Below are 21,839 nucleotides of genomic sequence, written 5' to 3' on the forward strand. Positions count from 1 at the left end.
CGGAGCCGCCGCTGCGACCCCCGTCCTGCCCCGCTGCGCCTCGGGGGCCCGTCGCTTGGTTTAATTGGTCCCCTGCCCCGAGAGCCCCAAAACCGGCCCCGAACGAGCAAAGCCCGGCCCGGGCGGAGTTTCTCTCCGTGGCTGGACAACCGGGCCCGGATCCACCTTCTAGGAGCGCGGAGATCTGGGCGTAAACTGGTTTTGTGGGGTATCTCAAGTAGGGGTTACAAACCCCTGCAGGTTCCCTCAGGTTCCACCCAAGTCATCCCTAAGCAAATACCCTTCCCCGCCGTGGGGTGCGTGTCTCCATCGATAGTTTAATGAGGTTTAACGGTTGTGTTTCTCCGAAGAAGAGCCGTGAAAAGAAAACCTGACTGTCTTTTCCTGTAACGTCTCTTCTGTTCCAAACCCAAGCACAGCTGGATGCTCCGAGCTCGGCGGTCGCTCCATGAGTCATGTTGTCACCCTTGTCATCTTGACTCCTGCGCCTCGCCAAAGAGGAAAGGAACGAGAGGAATAAGCAGTCAAGAAAAACTTCGTAAATAATATTTGCAGGGTCACAGAGAGCAAAAATTGGAGGGAAAAGCGGTTCTTCACTGTGTTGGTGTTTAATGCGCATATCTTGGGAGCAACCCCGTACTTGTCCATTTGCCCTTAGTAGCATCGTATTGATGTTTCCTCTGTTAATACATGAAGTATGCAATTCAGAGAAGCGTGAAATCATCCGGCAAAATATCTTTTGCAATTTAAACATCACATTTAGTGCTGTTTTGAATGCCAGTTTAACACCTGCTAGGTGCTGCACGGTCAGGTTCAGGGAAGCTTTATTGTTCTGATGTGATTAGAGAGGGAGCTGGGACAGAAAGCGCTGACAGCATCGAGAATGGGTTGCCTTGATGTAGATCTGAAGTTTCTGCCTTTTTCGTAGCTTACATGAAGCTGTGTGACATCCAGATTTACTGACCTTTCTTAGGAAAGTGATAAGATGGCTCCTGTTTTGTTGTTGTTGTGCATAGGGCAAAGCTGTTATCCTCTAGATAAGTACGTTTGTCTCAGTTGGAATTTACTTTGCAGCAGAAAATCTTCAGGGACTTTTATGTTCCAGAACTTTTGTGGGAGTTGGAAGGCATCCCTCGACAGCCTGGAAGGACTAGTACTGCTTAACTGGTATGCAAACAAACTCCCTCAGCCACGCTGCGGTCTTGCTTTAGCTACTCGTGATGCGTTCCTAAAGAAGGTCAGAGGGCCGCTATTTTGAGTGCAATCTTGTTATCTCCAGACAAGTACGCTTTTTACATATAATGAGCCTTCTGAAGGACTCCTCTAATAGTACCTTTGAGTCAATGACTTGAAGTGTCCTTACTAGAGAGAGGGAACATTTATGTCATACTGCTCATCCTAAAGCAGCTTAAATGAATTGCAAAAAAAAAAAAAAAAGATGTTTCTAAGCAGTGAAGAACAGCTCCTCTGAGGTGCTGAACGCGACGCCTCTTAATAGAAAGCGGTTACGGGAGGCAGAGGATTTCCCAAAACTGTTAAAATCAAGCCTGGTAGGAGGTTACCTGGTAACGGTAGTCCTGCCATTAGTAAAACCCTACACCATCGTGCTTTCTGTGGCAGCAGATCTCAGTGGCAGATTTTTCTTTCCTCCCCTAGGATCAAGCCGTTGTGTTTTCAGTGCTTGAGAAATGCCTGGCAGAGTCTGGGAATAACACCGGTATAAAGCCAACGCAGCAAAATTGCTTGTGTGCGTCCTGTCTGTCGGTGGTCTTAGCCTGCCCAGTGCGTTGCCTGCAGGTATTGCTGTTGAGAGGGGAGATTCCTGTTTCTGCTTTGTCATTCGGTTAGCCTTGCCAAGAAAAATAATTTAGCCATGCATATTGTATTCTACAGAAACCCCTGTGTCTTCTGAAAAGAGCTCTGGGCATATTAAAAGAAACAAGTCAAAATGAGATGTAAACATCAAGGCTGTTTAAGATTAGACCTGGAAAGTTGTATTTTGTACTTTTGTTTTGATAATGGAAAGAGAGAGGCTGGTTTCACTTTCTGGTCCTCTAACCCTTGCACAATGTCACAGCTTTGATGTTTTCCTCCCCGCTGGCACAGGGCAAAAACTGTGCAGCTTCAGTTGAGACACTCGTGCCAGAACACTTTAAAATTGATTTTTGTTAAAACTGTTGTGCAACACACAATCTTCGTCTCGAAGGGAACAAGGCAACATCTGCTTACTCTGACCAGTGAACTCCCTCTGATCTCTCCAGTGAAAAAACAGGGAAACTTGCACTGATGTTGTTTGTGCTCGGTGCCCATTTTCTTAGCCCAAAGGACTTAGATGCTGTTCACTGTTGCTGTTCCTGTGTGGATATCTGATCTCATCTAATATTAGATGATTGAAATGAGTTCTACATTCTTGTTACCTTACAGATCCCATTCTTCCTTGGTCTCTGTAGGCTCATTCCGTTGCTTTGTAGACTCATTCATTATCTAAAACTGGAGGTCAATGCCTTCTCTCCTGTGTTGTGTGCATCCCATTAAATCACATCTTCTCTTCCAGCTTCCAAAGAGAACAGGAAAACTGCAAAAGAAAATTGTTTCACAATGCATGCAGAGCTCCTGAGCGCTTCTGCTGGTTTAGTGGGATTTTAAAATCATTTCTCAGTAGCTGTTTGTACTTCGTGTGACTCGACAGTGAGGACAGAGGTTTTTTTCCTTTTCTGTCCTTCTTTTGCTAGGACATCACACTAGTAGTTGTCTGAAGTCCAGGGGGAGTCTCGGACATCCCATGGCCCTGTCCCATGGAAGGGGAGGAGGGCAGGTCTATTTAGAGGCAGGCTTATCTGGGCTGCAGATCACACTGCTAGTCACTTGTGGCTTTGTTTACTGACCCTTTTGTCACTGGCAGTCAGTGTCTTGCTGGAAAATACTGTCCCTTTTAAGAGAGGTGGCAGCTGCAAGAGCAAATGGAAGCGGTCCCTGCAGCCGCTGCTGTGCTGGCAGGCGTTTTTGTGCAATGGCCCACGCAGGTGAATTTTTCCACCGTGCAGCGTTTGGCACCTCGTTGCACCCACAGCAGCTGGGAATGCTCATTTCTTATGGGAAAAGGGGTGACGGTGATTGCAAGAGCGTTGCTTTGCTGATATGAGGCCTTGGAGAGCAGGCATGAAGTGTGCAAGGGTGAAATGTTTCCGTACTTACGAAGGGTTCAGTGATGAGGACTCTTGTTCTTTCCAGCCTGGTTTTGCAGTGGACTGATGATGTGACTTTTTATCTGACTACATCTGTACCGGGTGGTACAAAAAGTGAAAAACTCTGGCATCCAAGCCTCGTGATTCTTGTGCTTCCAGGCATTTTGCAAGGCTTCCCTAGTGATCTAAAGTGCTTTGAAGATGCTGAGCTGAGTAAGTGCTGGGTATTTGAATGCCAGTGCTGACAAGTAACTGTCCCTTAGGTCAGTTGGGAGGGTGAAGGGTAGACGTGAACGGCTGCCTGGTGTGTGCCAGAAAGGGTGCAGCAGCTCCGATTTTGGTGTTTGGCTTGGGAGAGGGTGCAGAACATAGAGAAATAACAGTGCAGGCGCTCTGCAGGTTTAGGCAATTTCAAATCCTGTTACTTCCCAGGTCACAGGAGAGTTCCTAGTGGTTGGGAGTCTGTGATAACAAGATGAGGTTCTTGTAGGACCAAAGCCAATAAACCACCACAGTGATGCCTCTCTTCATCTTCATCCACGATTAAGAGAGGCAGAAGTACAAGTCCGCTTTCAGACCCACCCCAAAGGTTTTTTTTTTTAATAGCTCTTAATATTATTTTAGACTTGGTACCAAGCATCAGTTTGCTTGGCTTCTGCTGAAGCACGAGCCTCATTTATTCTTGAGAGATGGTAGCAATCTCAGGTCTGACGTGAGAATACATTTCAGCCTTCCTTGCTGTCTGACGCTCAGCTTTATGTGTACTGCCAACAGGAGCGCATTGTTACCTGTTACTGTTAATTGTGGCAATGAGAAATTGGACTCATTGCATTTTTAATGGAGCTCATTATAACCGCCTGTCAAATCTAATACCTTCACCAGCTTCTGGCCTGCCCTGGAGCTGATGAAAGAGCATTTCCTTTGGATGGTGTTTGACTTGACCACTACTCTTTTTTGCAAAATGCGCAGGCTCTCCTTTGAACTGCCCACTTCCTTGCTCATTTGTGGTGCTGCCAGAGAAGCTTGATCCCAGGAAGATTTTGTCATTTTAAGGGTTGGAGGACTCTGCCTTGGGCTGTGAGGAGGTCCTTTCCTTCCCAGTCTGCACGGAGCTGTGTGCAGCACTCCTGCATGATAGAGCAAGCACGGAGACTCTCAATGCTCAGGTTAAACCCCCCAAATGCACATTGCTTTTCTGTTACTCAGCCCTTTGGATAGTTCAGAGCTGGCTTCTATTTCCTATCCTTATTTAATGACTAGATGATTTATTTCTGTCTGGTCTGGAGGGCTACATTCCCTAAGCTTGTGTCTCTCTTGGCAGTACCTGAAAAGTCGCCGTTACCTCCAGGCAGATGGCTGACCTGTTTTCTGAAGTGTTCTCGCTGGGTCTTGGTGCATCTGGGAGCTTCTTACCGAGTTCCCTCTTGCCGCTCCAGCGGTCCGTCCTCACTCCCGACCACGTCTTGTTATTGTGTACAATAAGGTCAGTATAGCGCAGGGTGATGGCGGGAGGCCGTGGCACATCCACGGCTCCCAACGGATATTCATGTTGTCTTTGACCCCACCATTGCAGGTTGAGGCCAGGGCTCTTGCGCAGCGTTCAGGTGAGCTGTTCGGTACGCGAACGGTATCTCTGCTTGCACTTCCGAAGCCGTGTTCTTGCAATGATGCGCTGGGGGTGATTCTTGGATGTTTTGTGCTGAGAAGAGGGAAGTTGTGATGAGGCGTTTGCGTTTCTCACAAATGGGGAGAAAAACCAAAGGCCGATTGTGCTGTCCACCAACCACATACCACACATTAGGTGGCAAGAAAACCATTTTATCCTCCTGCCTGCTTTAAAAGAGCAGTGACTTGTACCAGGAGTAGACTACCTTTGGAGATAAAACCCTTAGGAAACCAATTTATGTGAAGATGCAGTGTTTCCAAGCAAATCCGTATTTCCTTTCTGAAAGAAAAGAATACTGCCGCTTCTCTTTGTATCGACCAGGACGCATCTGCAGGAATTTGGGACAGAAAATTATTACTGTGCCTGTCAGTAGCTCTATTGTTTCCCCCCAAAATGTGGTCTGTGTTCGCATGTGTCCCTCCTGGTGATCTGCTTCACTTGAGTTTTCTCTGACTTATGTTTTCCAGGATTATAAAGGACCATGAAGATTCATAGATTTCTCTTTAGAACAAGTTGTGTGGTAGTCTGTAGGTTTGTGATGATAGCTGTGACTTCAGTAAACTACTGATTTGGGTTCATCAGGATTACATCCAAACATACCGGTCCAAGTCCTACATGGCTCCTTTCTTTGATTAGTTCAAATAAAGCCAATGGGATTGACTGGTAGAGAAATGTGAACAAGTTTGTGGTACCACCCTATAGTCAGCAAATTAAATAGACTGGTAAGATTTTTTTCCGATTAGGTTTTGGAAAAATATGTATAACTCCAGAGGAATTGAGGGTCAGAAGCCATCGGCCTTGGCGTGATGCAAGCTGTCATTTCGGAGGACAAAAATAGACTTTTTCTGCACGAACCTTCCCATGCGAATAGCGTACCCGTTGCTGCAGAGCTGTTTGTTCTCCCTCTTGTTTCTCACAGCTCTTCCAAATAACAACAGATCGAAATGTCTGTGCAGAATCATGCAGACACAGCTCCAAGCTGGGGCAGCCTCTTTCAGACACCGATTCCAAGAGGCGCTTGGGAGCTTTGCTTTCTTGTTTCTGTACGTGTTTCTCTGGCTCTGGGGGGACAACAAAGTCTGCCGGTTCGGTAAATGCCACGAGAGCAGAGGGATGCCAGTTAGATCCAGGAGAATCCAGCACTGAAGCCTAGCTCCAAAACATCTCCATCACGTGTTTCAGAGGGGGAGGCAGGTTCCTTTCTCAGCAGTAGGAAATTCTGGGGGAATGCCAGAATCAGCAACCTATTTTTGTGCTCTTTTGTATACAATAGCTTCTCGAAAGGACTTGGAGCCTGATGCATTTACCTTCTTGATTTCCTGGAATAAACAGACCCTGGAGTGGGTGCTATGTTGGGGGCCAGGCAGAGGATTAGCTTGTACTGGGTGAGTCACAGGGATATGCGACTTCGCATGAATCATATTTGCTGACGCTGAGATCAGGCTCTTGTATCAGTCTGTTGTGCTGCTAAATGCAAACTGTGCATACCTCCGATCGCATCCCACTGGCGAGCTGAGCTTGCTTGTGTTCAAAACAAAGCGGGCGGCTTCGGGAACATGAGATGGCCATGGGAGTTTTCTTAGTTATTTCAGCCACTATGCAAACATTTATGCTTTTTATGATGTTATCTGTTAATGGTCTCCATTTTCAGGCATGCCCTAATTTCTGTGCATGCTTCCAACTGGAGTATGTTTTTTTGGGATGGGGAAGGGAGTCCCATATCAACATAAATGAAACCTGAGCTTCGTTGATTTTTTTGAGACAACAAATCAAGCAGTCACCACTAGATGCCAGCTTGGTGGGATATCTTGATGGGGGAACATGAGAAACTTGAATTTAATTGCCCTGCAGATAACTTCACAGCCCAATAAGTTCAAGCACTTCCCCCTAGACCAGCACCATGAGCTACTTTGTGCCCACTTGCAAAAAGCCAATGGTTTTTTGGGACCTTAGTACCAATCAAGCCTGGACGCTTGTTTGCTTCTTCCTTTTAGTGTTAATGGTCTCCAAACCTCTCTCTCTTGTTTCACCCTTCTGAGCTTGTAAACCTCTAAAAGAGAGTATCCTGTAATTAGGGAGCAACGGGGTGATTTTTTGCCTTGATGTCACCTTGGTGGATCTGTCTGAGGTGGGTTTGGCTGTGGAGGTGGGCAGGTGCCGTGTGGGTAAAGCAGTGAAGAAGGGGAGAGGGGAACGGAGCAGACAGTTTCCCGGACATAAGAAGTAAAACCACTTTTGAAAAACATTGAGTTTTTCATAACTGAGGCCGCTGGGTTTGTATCCATTAGACTAATTATACTGGCCTTGACCTTGTGAAAGTGCTCAGAGGTGAGAATAGTAGAGGTTTTAGTACAGTTGGTCCCTGTTGTTCTAGCTGTCAGTTTTATTGCCTGAAAAAGCAACTATATTTTTCTCTTCAGCAGCGTGTTACCATTTTCCGTCACAGCTTTTTGTTAAAATCTGGCAGGAAGTCTAAATAAAACAGCGCCTTGCTTCAAGAAAGGTGCACAAATAATGGGATTTCTTGAACTAATTTAATCTACCATTGAATTGAATCTACCATCAGCATTGAATACTTAACTGTATCTCTGTATTGGGCAGAAAATTTTTGGCAGGGAGATAACCGACTTGTTTCTATGACAACTGAGATCATGTCATGGATACTTGGGCAAAAAACCCGAGCGCTCACAGCTTCTGCTGCGAGAAAGCCATTTAAAATGTGAGCCCAAATTTTTTACCGCGTGCTTGCAGGAGTTGTTTAAAGAAAGCTAAGACGACTCATTTCTCTGTGTGTCTTTCTTTGGGGTGATATTTGTTCACAAATGTTGCTTAGATCTACTGATTTCAAAAATATAACAAGCAAGTAGGTATCTGGCTTTTTTCCTCCGTCTGCTCTGGTTCATCAGTCAGGAGAAACAGACCTCACAGAGATCTGTGGGGTCTACTCTTTCTTCTCCTCATGACTTGCGTAGAGATGAGTGAGTTAGGATAAAATGTACGTTGCTATCTTGATTTTATTCCTGCATTACTTACTCCCTTGATTCTTTAAGAAGCCTTCAATATTGAGATGATAAATTGAAGAAGGAGCACTGGGCTTGCCTACAGTGCCGGACAGGCAGATTTGCACAAAAAAGAGCTCTTCAATTCAATAACTCCATGTTGGAAAAAAAAGCCAGTAAAAGCTACTGCATCTGATTGTGTTTTAATAGACTTAATGCTTACCCTGTAAAAGAAACGGAAAAATAAAGCCAGATTCCAAGGTAACTGGAGGGAAAGCTTGCTTTGCTCTTACTAATGGGTTTTAATTGTTTCCCGGCTCTGCATCATGCACACAGGTTTCTAACATCCTGGCACACGTTTGCACTGAGTGCTCTGCCCTCCTTCTGCCTGGGAGGAGAGAGGCAGAGGAATATCAACCACTGAACTAACAGGAAAAATTGGTGAGGGAGAGGTGTGATAAGAGAATATGGAATAAATACAGCTGGAGACAGCTATGTCCCAGTGCAGGAGCACCAGTGGAAAGTGGTGGGATTGCTGAAAGGTGACGGGGCTGCGTTTTCATTTGTCTGAGCAGCATCTGGTTCAATGAGACCCTGGTGCAAGATGGAAGCTTTTGAGTACCAGTGTCGTGCTGTGCTAGTTGCTACCTCAAAGTCATAGTTGGTTCAGGCGTGATCAGATGTATGTGAGGATCAGCATGTGGCTAAATAGCTTCGATTTTAGGAAGAACCTAAACAACAACCAAAAAAAGGCAGAAAAAAGGTCCATGGAAGGGTAAAGGAGAGAGTACGGTCCAGTGGCTGGGAAAGGAGACAAGTCACCATTTCTGGGTTAACTTGCTGCAAGCCTGAGTCTCTCCAGGCTTTTGTTTCAAGGGCAGAAATAGGAGAAAACAGCACAGAAGAGGCATCAGAAACCTGGTGTTTCTTAGGGGAGCAGCAGGATTGGTGACAGAGTACCATCTATTAGACCCTGCTTCCCTGAAACGCTGTTTGTACTGGCATTGCGGGAAACTCTGTTTGCAGTCTGTGGCTTAACACAGCCCAAACCTGCCCGTTGCAGTCACAAGCTCTTTGCAGAAGCACTGACTCTGTAATGAGCTTAAATTTTCATCAGCGATAGCCCTCGGCGAGCATCACTCACTGTCGTCTGTGCCGGTTTGCACTCTTTGCTTGCTGCTGCAAGCTGCTTTGCGGAAAGCGTTGCTATCTGATGATTATCCTTCGGGGACGGGGATCTGTCTGGCTCGGTTGGAGGACTAGCGAGATAGCAGTGGAAACGTGCGGGAGGGTGTTCAATGCCACAGCTGGATTAAGTAGCCCAGACCAGGGTGCATCATGCTGAGGCTTAAACAAGTTATTTAGCACCCCGCTCAGCTGCTTAAACTGGTGATTTGTAAGGCTGCTGGTTGCAATTTGCATAAAAGGTATAAAAATAGTGTCAATTACTGAGTCCTTTCCATAGCCTGTATCGGCACAATGCCCTATATAATCTCAACACTCTGTTTCAGAGAGAGATCTAAGCAGGGAGAAGAGCTGATTCCCGACACTGCTCAGTTGTTTTCAAAATGAAGATGTTAAAATGTATGTTAGCCCTGACTTTGACTGGCAATTTCTTCCAACAGGGAAAATGTTTTCTTTCAGCTCCCATGAGGCTTAAATTGAGCAAGCAAGACATGTGGCAGGAATAAGTCCTACATCTAATGCTGAACCCTAACAACGTCCCTTTATCTTGACAAACCTCTTGATTGCCGCCTTTGTACTCTCTGGAAATAATGTGGCAATGTTTGCTGGAGCTGTGGGTATTGCATGTCCGTTGCACAACCTCTCCTGTTCCCACTGCTGAGGATGAAGAGGGGAACAGCGGGATGCGTGTGCCATTGGACTGATCCAGCGAGGCTTTGCTCCTGCTCTTGGAGACCAAAACGCTTCGCAGCACGAGATTTGGTTTGGCGTTGCACTGAAATCGGTGGATCAGGAAACTGGTGATGCGGTTTACATCCATTTAGCTGCAACATCGGTGTCTTGCAATTAGTGCAAGAAATCATCGGCTGGGCTATGGCAGAGATTGGGACTGCCCATTCCAGCAGCTGTTAGATTAGCTCCGTTGGAACAGCAAATTCCTCTGTCTCTTGAGCTATGCAGTTGCTTTCATCCTTCATGTTCTTGGCCAGGAGTGGAAGGGAGGAGGGCATCAGTGGTCTTTCCCTTTCTTTTGGTCTCTGAGCACTTTGCGAAACTTCTGACCCTCTGGGCTACAGGCAAGGAATAATTTGCCTGCTTTGCGCTTAGCCTTGCAATATTAGTGCTTTGGGGAATAAAATGCAGGGATGCTGGCTTGGATCTGCTTCCTCATTTCAATGCTTAGTCCTTTCATCGCAGGGCTGGCGAGCCTGCGACTTGCTTATCATGAGATGATGGATACTTGGACTGCATTAGAAATCTGCTTGAGGTTTTTGGGTTTAGCCTATACAGATGATGGTGGTTGCCCTAAGTACCTAAGCACTTCCTTGCCCATTTGATTTGAATCAGTCACATTCATTTTTCTTTTTTAGAAAAGAGAAGAAAAGCCCCCATTTCCTAAACGTAATCTAGAAGACCAGAAGGAGAAACTGAGTTTGGTCAGGCTGGAGCTGAAGCTTTTCTCTGTTATTTAGATTGCTCACAGGGGAGTTCTTCAGAGAATCCTTTTCCTGGAGAAAGCATAGAGAAAGCATTGCAGTGGAGACATAGACTGTAGCTAAATACAATGCACTGATTTCCCAAAACCTGCTCAAGAACAGGGCCCCTGACCTGTGCTCTGCTATAGGATGCCAAACTCATGGTCTTCAGGGAGTTTTGTAATTTCCAGTCTTTTTGCCTGCTGCCGTTTGCAGCTGCCTTAGGGATTGGATCTTTTGTGTGTTCACAGCTAAATGGCACTAAATCTCTCTGAAGTCCGAGGGACAAGTGGATTTTACAGGTCAGTTAAACAACAGCTGAAAAAAAAGCCAAGTTGCATTTCTTTGCCGGCTCTCCAAACCCACGTGAGTGCTGGCAGAGGTGTTTAGTTTTGCTTTCCTCTTCCTTCCCAAAGGGAATGGAAAGAAGCGAGCACAGAGCAAGGCGAGGAAGAGGCGACGCAGGGTGCGACTGGTGCGATGGCCGGCGCTTCGCTCGTCCCCGGAAGTCATCTCTGACAACACCGTCGTATTTTTAGCTGCCTGCACCTGACGGTGTCTAGCTGTCCTTGTCTGTTTTAAGAACCTGGCCTGCAGCCATTGATACATCACAGCTTGGGGAATAATTATCTTTTCCTGCCTTAAATAAGGGAGCTACTCAAGTCTTACCGCTCTAGTGAACTACAAATACCCCTCGGTTTGGTTACACCAAACCAGTCCCAGCGGATGCTTGTTTTGGTGGGGGTCCCCCCCTCTCCGAGCGCGGGGCAGCGCTGCCTGGGAGCCCAAAGGGATGAAGTTGCTTTGCAGAGCTCTCAGCTTTTGTCAGCCTGGCTCCCTCCTTGCTTTTCCTGCAAACCCGCTCTTTTTTCCGGGAGTTTTAAAATAGCCCATGGTCTGAGGCCAAATGCAGGGGCTGTGCCCGATGCACGAGCACTCCCCAGGGAGTGGCGTTTTCCTTCCTTGCTTCAAGGACTGAGGAACAGGATGAAGCTCTGCCGCTGAAATGAGGGGCAAAAACGTGGAAGTTTGGATTCGTTCTCCATTCAGGAGCTGGACCGGAGGAAAAACTGCTGCTGGGGAGAGGGCATGGGACTGCCTGGGAGCCAGGAGGTCGTTCATAATCCTTTTTCCACCACTGGCTTGTTGCAGAGCCTTCAGTAACCTCCTGCCTCGCCTATTCACCCCCTAAATACAGGACTTTGCTCTGAGCTAAGTGCTGGAGCAGTACAAGGGGCGGGGAAAGCACGTGTATTTCTTTCCAGTACATCAGGTTTCTTCAGTGACCAGAGAGGATGGTTGGGCCTGAGCGATAAGCCATGCTCTTCCTCTTCAGCTATTTGAGGATGGGCTCCGTGTTATTTTTAGTGCCCACATGTAGAGTCAGCACTTGAAAAGTCTGTCTGGAAGCTTTGAGCCTGTCTACTTGGAGGCCTTTCTTTCTGTCTTACTTGGGCAATGTTGCATACTTGGAGATCTGCCTGGGGACTGGGAGACCTTGTAAAAATTCGTGCTAACAAGCCTGTGTCCCTTAAGCACTTGCTGCACTTGGAGATACTTATTAATCAAGGCGTCTTTAACTGTTCAGAGGGAATAGATCGTTTTCTGTAGCTGCTGCTGAGACTGATGGAGAGTAAACCCCATCGTGTATGTCACCTAAACCACTTGATGTTGTTTCTCATGGGTATAACCCCATGTAATACCCAGAATATTCTCCTCTCCTCTTTCTCTCATTTATGCAGAAGCAGAGTGGTGGTAGGTGTTGCATCCAGTGGGCTGGTCTGAGTTTCTTCAAAGAGTGCCAGCACTGTGTCTAGTAAAGCTCTTTGTCTCTCTTTAAGTTGCAGGAGTCAGAGTCTGAGAACAAGCTGGATGGAGAGACAGCATCAGACAGCGAAAGCAAATCCGAATTTGGAGGATCGCCCCCGGTGCCGACATCGGATGACACTCCAGAGGTCCTGAACAGAGCTCTCTCCAACCTGTCCTCAAGGTACCACTCACTGAGCATCATTCCCCTCGCTGCCAGGGCCCCTGCGTCTTCACTGCGGCTTTCCTAGCCCCAGCAGTGCCTGCTGGAAGCTGAATACGCAGCTCTCGGAAGCGCTGCAAGCAGGAAGGTGTCTCCGACGCCACGGGAAACAGAAGATGACGCTGATGGTAGCGGGGAGAGCAGAGCACAACGCTCGGGGCTGCTGTGCGTGGGAGAGGAGCGGTGGCGGAGGAGTGCTGTGGGAGGGCTGCCTCGCTGCCTGCTTGGTCTTGGCAGGTGAAAAGAGGCCTGGGTGGGGCAGAAGACAGTTGCGTTTAGCTTTGACAGCACTCTCAGCAAAGACTTCAACTACAATGGTTTTTAACCACTGGTGTGATCTACTTCTGCAGGAAAAAAAAAGAAAAGCATGCTGATAAGATTTAAGAACAGACGGGGAATGTTCTCTACAGACCGCTTTGGGGGAAAAGCATCTTATTCCTATCACGGGAGAAAGTGTCTCTCCTGAGTGTGCTGTGAGGATGGGAGAGGCTCAAGGGAGGATCTGTTGGAGAGTAGCGAGGGTACAACACGCTGGGGTCCATGTCTCCTCTTGAAAAGGAGTGCAGAGAGGGGTCCCCATTTTATCTCAACTTAACCTACAGCTTGTCCAAGGTGTGGGAAACCTGTAGCAGAACAGGAACAGACGCTCTCCTGCCCCGTTTCAGTGCCCTTGAAAGTGCTCTGCACCTGGCTAACGCTTTCTGCATTTAGTGAAGTTCATAGCAGGGAAGACTGAGCTGAGCTGTAGCCTTGCAGCTGCTGCAACCAGGCCTTCATCAGTGGATCAAGATCTCTCTGCAGCACTGAAAGGAAACTTGGGGTTTCCAGGGCTCGGTTTCCTTCCTGTGATGTGCAAAGAGCAGAAATGCTGTCTTGCTTCCTTGCTTTTTTTTGACTTTCTCTAACGTCTTTCCTTCTCTATGGCCTAGATGGAAGAATTGGTGGGTAAGAGGCATCCTCACGCTGGCAATGATCACCTTCTTCTTCATCATCATCTACTTGGGACCCATGGTCTTAATGACGATAGTAAGTGCTCCAGAGAGATGCCCTGACGTTCACAGCGATGGGGGGGAAGGTTGCTGGAACCGTTGCTAGGGTGGGCACCTCAGAGCCTCATATTTTAGAGGTCCTTATTCAGCTTGCTGGATTTCTCTCTCCGTGGAGGAAACCTGGAAGGAATCTGTGACTGCCTGCCCTGGCGGTCAGCGTTTGGCTGCAACTGAAACTAATACAAAGAGTTGTTAGAAACCTCCTCCAGAGGAAAGGGGAAGGAAAAACAACATGGTGAGCTTCCCATGTTGGATTAGGAGACTCCTGCCAGACTGATAGCGACTGCTAAAGTATCTTTTGCCCTGTACATGCCTGTTTTTTATCTCCTTGAGGAAAGAGATGTTTAACCAACGTGTATTACAGCTTCCAGATGTCTTTTTGTGCAGGTGATGTGTGTCCAGATCAAATGTTTCCATGAGATTATCACTATTGGCTATAACGTGTACCACTCGTATGACCTGCCCTGGTTCAGGACGCTCAGCTGGTGAGTGAGGGGGCTGCTCCCCTCCCCGGGCTTGTGTGCAGCAGTAACGCTTCATCGCATTGCAGACAGGCAGGAAGGGGATCATCTGGCTACCTCCAAACCAGAGACCTTGAGATTGCTCTGTGTTGACCAGTGTCATGTGTTAGTAGCTCTTGTAAAGGAAAAGCCTCCACAAATCCTAATAGATCAATATCTTGAAAAAGCCCATATTGATACACTTTGTGCTGTTGTTAATGAAGCGCAGAGATTTGAATCCCATGATGTGTGCAACGGACAGCATTGGCAGGCGTCACCACTTAGAGACAGACATGGTTGCATGGGTGGGATGGGAGTTTTTAGGTGGTTGTGAAACAGGGCTGAACATTGGGACATAAGGGCTGGGGAGAGGGCAGGAGCAATGCTTCCAGAAAGCCCAGAGCGCGTGCTTTTAGGATGCACAAGCTCCCAGAGGCCTGTTGAGGAGTGCCACCTAAAGGCAGAAAGTCCTTGTGCATCAGAAGGCCAAAACCGAACCTGGATGGTGTGATCCATCGCAAAGTGAAGCTGAGTGATGCAGCCGCTAGTTTAAATGAAGGTGACATTTCTAAACTGGGAGAAATAAAGTTCTGGCTGTCACTTGAAGGCTTTGTTTGCAGTGTACCAGAGTAATGTAAAGACCTTAGAGATCAGTCACTTTCTGTGTTTCTCCAGAAGCCTTTTAGGGTTCCTGCTAACGAGCATCTGCATCCTTCACAGGTACTTCCTGCTCTGCGTAAACTACTTTTTCTATGGTGAGACTGTGACAGATTACTTCTTCACCCTGGTTCAGAGAGAGGAGCCCCTGCGAATTCTCAGCAAATACCACCGCTTCATTTCTTTCGCCCTATACCTAACAGGTAGAGACCACATTTTCTGTTGGTTAATCTTGTCTGGAGGGAAGAAATCTCCGTGACTACACTTGTCCTGAGTATTGTGTCCAAGGCAGTATCCATAGCAAGTTATCTCTGCTCTTCAGTGATGCTGTGACTTGGCTGCATGGTTAGAGTAGTGGTGGCAAATCTCTTACATGAGGCTCTGGAGAAGAAAACTCCCTAATCTGTACGGGACAGCCAGGCTTGATTGTTCATCTGTCTAAGTGCTACTTGTAGGCAAAGATATTTTGTGACTTCCAGAGTAGTGCGTTTTCCCACTCCGCGTTGCTGCTTTACTCAAATAAAGAACCTCAGGAGCTGTGCAATGTCATGGAAAAAAAGTATTTCTTACTGTTGAAGATACGTTCCCACCATTTACTTTCCTTCTGTCTCTCATCAGGTTTCTGCATGTTTGTCTTGAGTCTGGTGAAGAAACACTATCGCCTCCAGTTCTACATGGTAAGATTAAATGCAGGGCCTGGCTGCCCCCAGTTGGAGGCAGAAGAATGAATAGTGTAGGCTGCTTGAAAATGTTGTGTAGAGGACTACGTGTCAGTAGATGCTTCTGTGCCGGTTGTGCATTGTAACTCTGCCTGGAAGAAAGGTTACTGTGAGCAGACTGTATTTTTAGGAAGGTGGCTCTGACCGAATGTCCCTGCAAACATGTATTCTCTTCTCTCTGCACTTGTGGATGCTATTCAGAAACTTTCTGCAAGCTGAGAGGACTGCACAAGGCTATTTGACTCTTGTACTGCGGGTAGATCGCCACCAGGGTTAATTGGCTATGCCCCCCTTTTCCCAAACAATCAGTAAGGCATTGCTCGTGTTTGACCATTCACGCAGCTAATTTTGCTTTCCAATATATTCAGCACACAGGGATGCACCTTGGATATCTGTCAGTCTTCTCCTCTTCTTATATAGTCAGAAGGCTGAGTGAGATGTATGGTTTAAGGGTGGGCTAAAGAGCATTTGGTCCAGCAGAAGTCTTCCCAGTGAAGATCACCTTTGGGCTTGAGCTGAAGAACACGCCCATAAATTACTACGGGTGACTGTTCCCTGCTCTTCGTGACTTGGTGTTTGTCGTGGTGAAGGTGCATGCTAGAAATGCACATGTGCATGCACCGTTCTCTGTCTGAGAGGTAGCTAACAGCACCTGATTTCTGCCAGCGATGCGTATGGGCAGTGTCTCCAGGCAGGCTGGACTGCATGCTGTCTTCTCTTCCAGTTTGGATGGACCCATGTGACGTTGCTAATTGTTGTTACCCAGTCACACCTCATCATTCACAACCTGTTTGAAGGAATGATATGGTGAGTTGCCCTGTGTTCTGAATTGCTTTGATTTCTGCAGCCTGAAACGAATGACCGTGTTTTGAGTTAAAACTGTTCTTTTAAAAAAACAAATGGCCGAGGAAAAGGTGCTTCCTGTGCAGGACCAACCTGTTCAGAATAGAAAAGCAAAAGATTGAGTGATACCTCAGTGACTTAGGACTTGCATTGTGCTACTTGAGCAGTATAGAGAGTTGTTGTAAAGAAGCGTCTGAAAATTGCTGTGGGGTGCAGGGACCTTTCAAGGCAGCGTCAGGCTTGGGTAGATGCTTTCTCTTTATATCCGCATCTAGCAAATGGATGGGAAAGTGCTGCCCGGCACTTGATTTGCGGCAACGCTGTCAGCATCATGTTAAAAGCAGCACTGTAAAAGGAAGGAGATTGCAACCTGCCACCTTACTCCAGCTGCTGTGCAGAGGGGAAGCCCCTTTGGTGGTCTGCCCAAAACCAGCAGAGCCAGGAACTAATTTTGTCCGCTTTAAGATTGCATGTTCCTCTGCACGCCACAGCCAGCCCAGAGTGCTTTGGGAGCCGCCTGCTTACAGCTAAAATGCAGGCTCTTTGGGCGGTAAAGGGGGCGACTCTCTAACAGCATGTCACGTGTGGCAAAAGAAAATGTGCTTAAAACATGCCATTCTGGGTACACGACCCGCTTTTTAGTCCAGAGCACTGGAGTAACCCCCCCAGATTTCATAGAATCATACAATAGTTTGGGTTGGAAGGGACCTTTCAAGGTCATCTAGTCCAACCCCCCTGCCGTGGGCAGGGACATCTTCAACTAGATCAGGTTGCTCAGAGCCCAGTCCAACCTGACCTTGAATGTTTCCATGAATGAATGAATCCATACCATTCCCTAGGAGCTTCAAGTGGTTGCTCCTTGCATTGCATTGGAGGGGGAGACGTTGATGTGATGGCATTGCAAAGCATCTTATGAAGCAACTGCGTATTTAGTTAAGTCTTGGAGTTGTCTGATCTTGGCACTTTCCGCTGGTTTGATTCTTCTCCCATCTAGGTTCATCGTCCCAATTTCCTGTGTGATCTGCAATGACATCATGGCATACATGTTCGGGTTCTTCTTTGGCCGCACCCCACTCATCAAGGTTTGTAACACTTTGGTGGACAAAACACGCATTTTTTGCTTCTTTGGGTCTTCGTCCTATGTTCCTTCGTCTCCAGTTTTGTGGCTTTTTGTGGGTTTGAAGCAAGCCTCCAAATTAAACTTGGTGCATGTCCCAATCTTCGAGGCTGTGAAGTGAAATGAACCATTTCAGATGGAGATGTTAGTGTCAGGTTCTGACCAAACACTTATTTGTTGGTTGTTGGCACCAATTTTTATTTGCCTCAGCAATTCACGAGCAAAGAAAGGCTGCATAGGTGTGCAGCGGTGTGCGGAGACGTACAGTTTGTAAGTCTCTCTCTCTCTCTCTGGCAGCTCTCCCCAAAGAAGACCTGGGAGGGTTTTATTGGAGGATTTTTTGCCACCGTTTTGTTTGGATTGCTGGTAAGTAGCAATCATGGTGCTTATTTCATTGGTCTTTTCCCTTCGTGGGGTGACAGTTTTGTCTAAAAAATGCAGTCAAGCTTTAAGCTCTCCCAGCTCTTGTCAGAGACTTCACATTTTCCTTACTGACCAGGATTTGAACTGGTCCATGGCTGTGCTCTGTGCTGTCTGCAGATCCTGCAGGTGGAGGAAGTTTTCAGTCCCTGTTAGACCCTGTGACATGTTCATTACAATAATTGTCCTTGAAACTTTCTCCTGCTGCTGTTGGATGAATGCTGTGCATCTTTTCAAGGGCTGTGGGGGGAATTCAGTGCACTTAGAATATTCTTACCTGTTTTTATGATGATCTCTGTGTCTGTTGCTAATTGTTGTTACCCAGTCACACCTCATCATTCACAACCTGTTTGAAGGAATGATATGGTGAGTTGCCCTGTGTTCTGAATTGCTTTGATTTCTGCAGCCTGAAACGAATGACCGTGTTTTGAGTTAAAACTGTTCTTTTAAAAAAACAAATGGCCGAGGAAAAGGTGCTTCCTGTGCAGGACCAACCTGTTCAGAATAGAAAAGCAAAAGATTGAGTGATACCTCAGTGACTTAGGACTTGCATTGTGCTACTTGAGCAGTATAGAGAGTTGTTGTAAAGAAGCGTCTGAAAATTGCTGTTGTTGTCTCAGGCAAGTGGTGCAGCCTGTCTCAGCCGTTTGTACGAGGCTCTGATCACTGCTTGCTGAACAGATGCACTTACTAAACGAAAATGCTTACTCTGCCTTTAGCCAATTACTGCTTCTCAGGAGAGTAATCTTCTTAATGAAGCTGGGAGTGTGGCTCCCTCCTCGCCGTGTCTCCTTGAGTGGCCTTTTGCCTTGAGACCGGCTCTGCCACATTGCTCAGGAGAATATTAATCCTGCTTTCTCTTGCTGCGTCTCTTTTTCTCTCTCCTTGAAGCTTTCCTACGTGATGTCTGGGTACCGGTGCTTCACCTGTCCGGTGGAGTTCAACAACGACACCAACAGCTTCACAGTGGACTGTGAGCCATCCGAGCTGTTCCAGCTACAGGAGTACAACATCCCCTTGGTGCTGCAGTCTGTGGTGGGCTGGGTAGGACTCTCTCTGTTTATTGGATCTTATTTATTGGGATAGGAACACCAAGAAAAGAAATCAGGGCTTTATTTTGATGGTCTTCGAAGGAACATGACAAGGGATGATGGTACATCCAGAAAAAAGGGGAATTTAGTGGTGCTCCGTGTTGGTTGAAGGCCCAAAGGAAGTGTCCCAAGGCTGGTGGGATCTTAACCCACTTGAAAACCGGCTGGTCTAAAGCCTGGAGAGCACAGAAAGAGGGGCAAGCGGTGGACAGTGCTATTCTCATTGAAAATCCTTCTCTGGCATGTTTTTCTTTCTGCAGAAGACAGTCCGGATGTACCCCTTCCAAATCCACAGCATCGCACTGTCTACTTTCGCCTCCCTCATCGGGCCGTTCGGAGGCTTCTTTGCTAGCGGATTTAAGAGGGCCTTCAAAATCAAGGTGAGGATGATCAACGTAATTTACATTTTAGAAAGGAAAGACTAAATGGTTGCTACCACTCTAAACAGTCCCTGCACTCCAAGGAGTGGCAGGCTGTGAGCTTTGGGAATGGAGAGGTTTCTTCAGTCGCAGATAAAATGCTGGAGCAGGATCCAGTTTTTTTGACTGAATGGGGAGAGACGTTAAATTTTCAACTGTGATTCTAAACCTTGCTTTGATGCAGAACTTGAGGTAGAGGAAGAAAGACCCATCAGGAAATTTTGTAATCTGAGGCTTCCCTTGATGTCTTGCAGGCTGGTTTTATGTATAAACAGTCCGTGTTCGGTTAAGAAAGGTTGAAAGGCAAGACAGCATTGCAAGGGATAAACATTAGCCTTCCTTGACCTTTGAGTGACAGATCTGAGTTAAGCCTTGATGTCTCTCAGGCACTGGTAGTCTTCATAAAGGAGAAACCTTTAAAACCAGAGAGAGATTGAACAAAATGTCTTCTTAGTCTGCCTTTTGCCTTCTGGGAAGAATTAGAGCAAGGGTATGAGTGTCGTGCATAGAGGTACATAAGCAAGTACAGGTAATGGGCATTTGAGACTGCTAAATACAATCCCTTCTGCTTTGCACAGGACTTTGCCAACACAATCCCAGGGCACGGAGGTATCATGGACCGCTTTGACTGTCAGTACCTGATGGCTACTTTTGTTAACGTGTACATCGCAAGCTTTATCAGGTATTTATTGGTTTGTGGTGAAGTTTGGGGGCCCTGTCAAACTCAAGTGATGTACAGGCTCGTAATAAGAGACAGTTGTTATCCCCAGTAGATTAACATCTAAAAATATGAGCCAAAGAAAGAGAGGAAACGGAGGCTTGAAGATGGGAAGCACCTTTTAGCACGGTGCTGGAAACACGACCCCCATTTCCCAAGGTCTGTTATTCCAGTCCCTCTGGAGCTCCTCCATGTCCCTTCTGCATCCCTGTGAATCTCGAACAGGGTTTCCAGAGTTGAACGAGCAGAAAAATCTAATTTTTTAGCGTTAACAAGCATTCTGTAGCCAAGCATAGAAGAAAGCCTGTAGGTGCATAAAAGATGTACTGAAGGAGTTGAGGAACTGTCTTTATGTGGCTGCTTTGATTTTTGAGGGGGAGCATCTGCTGATAAGGGAAGATGCACAACCCTCTTGAAACAGATTGGGTTTGGGGTGGTTTTTTTGTTTACAGTTCAGCATCCTGTGCCTTTTCAATCCATTTCCACGTCTTAAATGGAGTTAAGCTCCCTGGGTAGAACTGCTGAAGGAATGGGCAACATGGTTCTTATTTTATGCCTATTATTTTGATGAAATTGCACTTGGGTTCCCAGATCATTGAGGTTTAGCAATGTGACTCATTAATAATGATGCTTTTGTGTTTCAGAGGTCCTAACCCAAGCAAACTGATCCAGCAGTTCTTAACCTTGCGGCCAGACCAGCAGCTCCACATCTTCAACACGCTAAAAGCACACCTTGTTGACAAGGGTATGTTAGGTAGTTTGGAGGATGCATAGACAGCCAGGCGATTGGAACAGGACTGAAAACAGACAAGCCTCCTCGAGGAAATTCCTGGCTTGCCTGATTTAAGACAATAACAAGGCCTCATTTCACTGTAACTTTTCTTCCTTTCTTGGTAAATGTTTGCATTTGTGGGTTTTTTTAATAATATATTTATATAGCTTTGGTTCAAATGAGCAAATCTTGGGTTTGTAGCAGAAAAGGAGTTAAGGTTTGGAAGGACTGTTGGGTGAAGTAGGAGGGTACGACTGTCCTCGTGGTCTGTTCTTAACCTTCGATGTATGTGGGCAGAGCTGAACTTCTCCTGTGAGTGTGTTTATGCAGGGAATACACAAAGCGTGGTCCGTACCACCGCCTCTGCGCGTGGAGCCAGCAGGGAAGGTGAAGCCGTGCAGCTCCCCTGGCCGTTGTGCTAGGCTGCGGTCACGATGGCAACTCTGGGGACCATCATTTTCTCCAGTGGTAACTGTGAATGCAATGTTAATTTTCCCAGAAAGCCACGTTTATGCCTGTGTGCAGCCTCCTTGCAGACTGCACGGTGAGCACAAGGCTCCATTAATTGGAAGAGGATCTTGTACTAATCCAGCCATATTTCCTCTGCCCAGCCAGGCACGTGCATCTATTTTCACTTGCTGTTTTTTGCAGTGCCTCTCACATTCCCCCCTTATGGCTGATATTTTGGCAAATAAGATTTTTATAACCAGTTAAACCAGAAATGGACTGGGGACAAGGAGTCAGGAAACTGGTAGTTGCTTGTGGGAATGTGGGACATTCAAATTGCTTCAAAACTGAATCAAGTAAATAGGTTTTAAAGAGCATTGAGGTTTCATTGAGTAATTCCTGCCAAGTAAGAACAACCCTTTAAATAACTTGGTTCATTTTTCCCCCATCAAATAACCTTGAAGAAACACTGAACCACACTTTTTCATTTCTCGATGATTGGAAACCCCGCCCTGGGATATTTTAACGAATTTGGAGAGCAGGTTCCA

General features: G+C 46.7%; 1 protein-coding gene across 1 annotated transcript; it reads left to right on the plus strand.

Annotated features, from left to right (window-relative positions):
• Nucleotides 1–12,351: 12,351 nt before the first annotated feature.
• Nucleotides 12,352–21,148, plus strand: LOC104073362 (phosphatidate cytidylyltransferase 2; the record flags this gene model as incomplete). Its single annotated transcript, XM_009573087.1, has 12 exons — nt 12,352–12,500; nt 13,469–13,565; nt 13,976–14,073; nt 14,809–14,948; nt 15,364–15,422; nt 16,189–16,271; nt 17,302–17,389; nt 17,722–17,790; nt 18,736–18,888; nt 19,196–19,315; nt 19,933–20,036; nt 20,717–21,148. Coding segments are annotated over 12 exons (1,290 nt in total), but the record flags the coding sequence as incomplete, so codon positions are not given.
• Nucleotides 21,149–21,839: the final 691 nt, after the last annotated feature.

Source organism: Fulmarus glacialis, unplaced genomic scaffold (assembly GCF_000690835.1).
Source record: "Fulmarus glacialis isolate BGI_N327 unplaced genomic scaffold, ASM69083v1 scaffold27942, whole genome shotgun sequence".
NCBI classification, from domain to species: Eukaryota; Metazoa; Chordata; class Aves; order Procellariiformes; family Procellariidae; genus Fulmarus; species Fulmarus glacialis.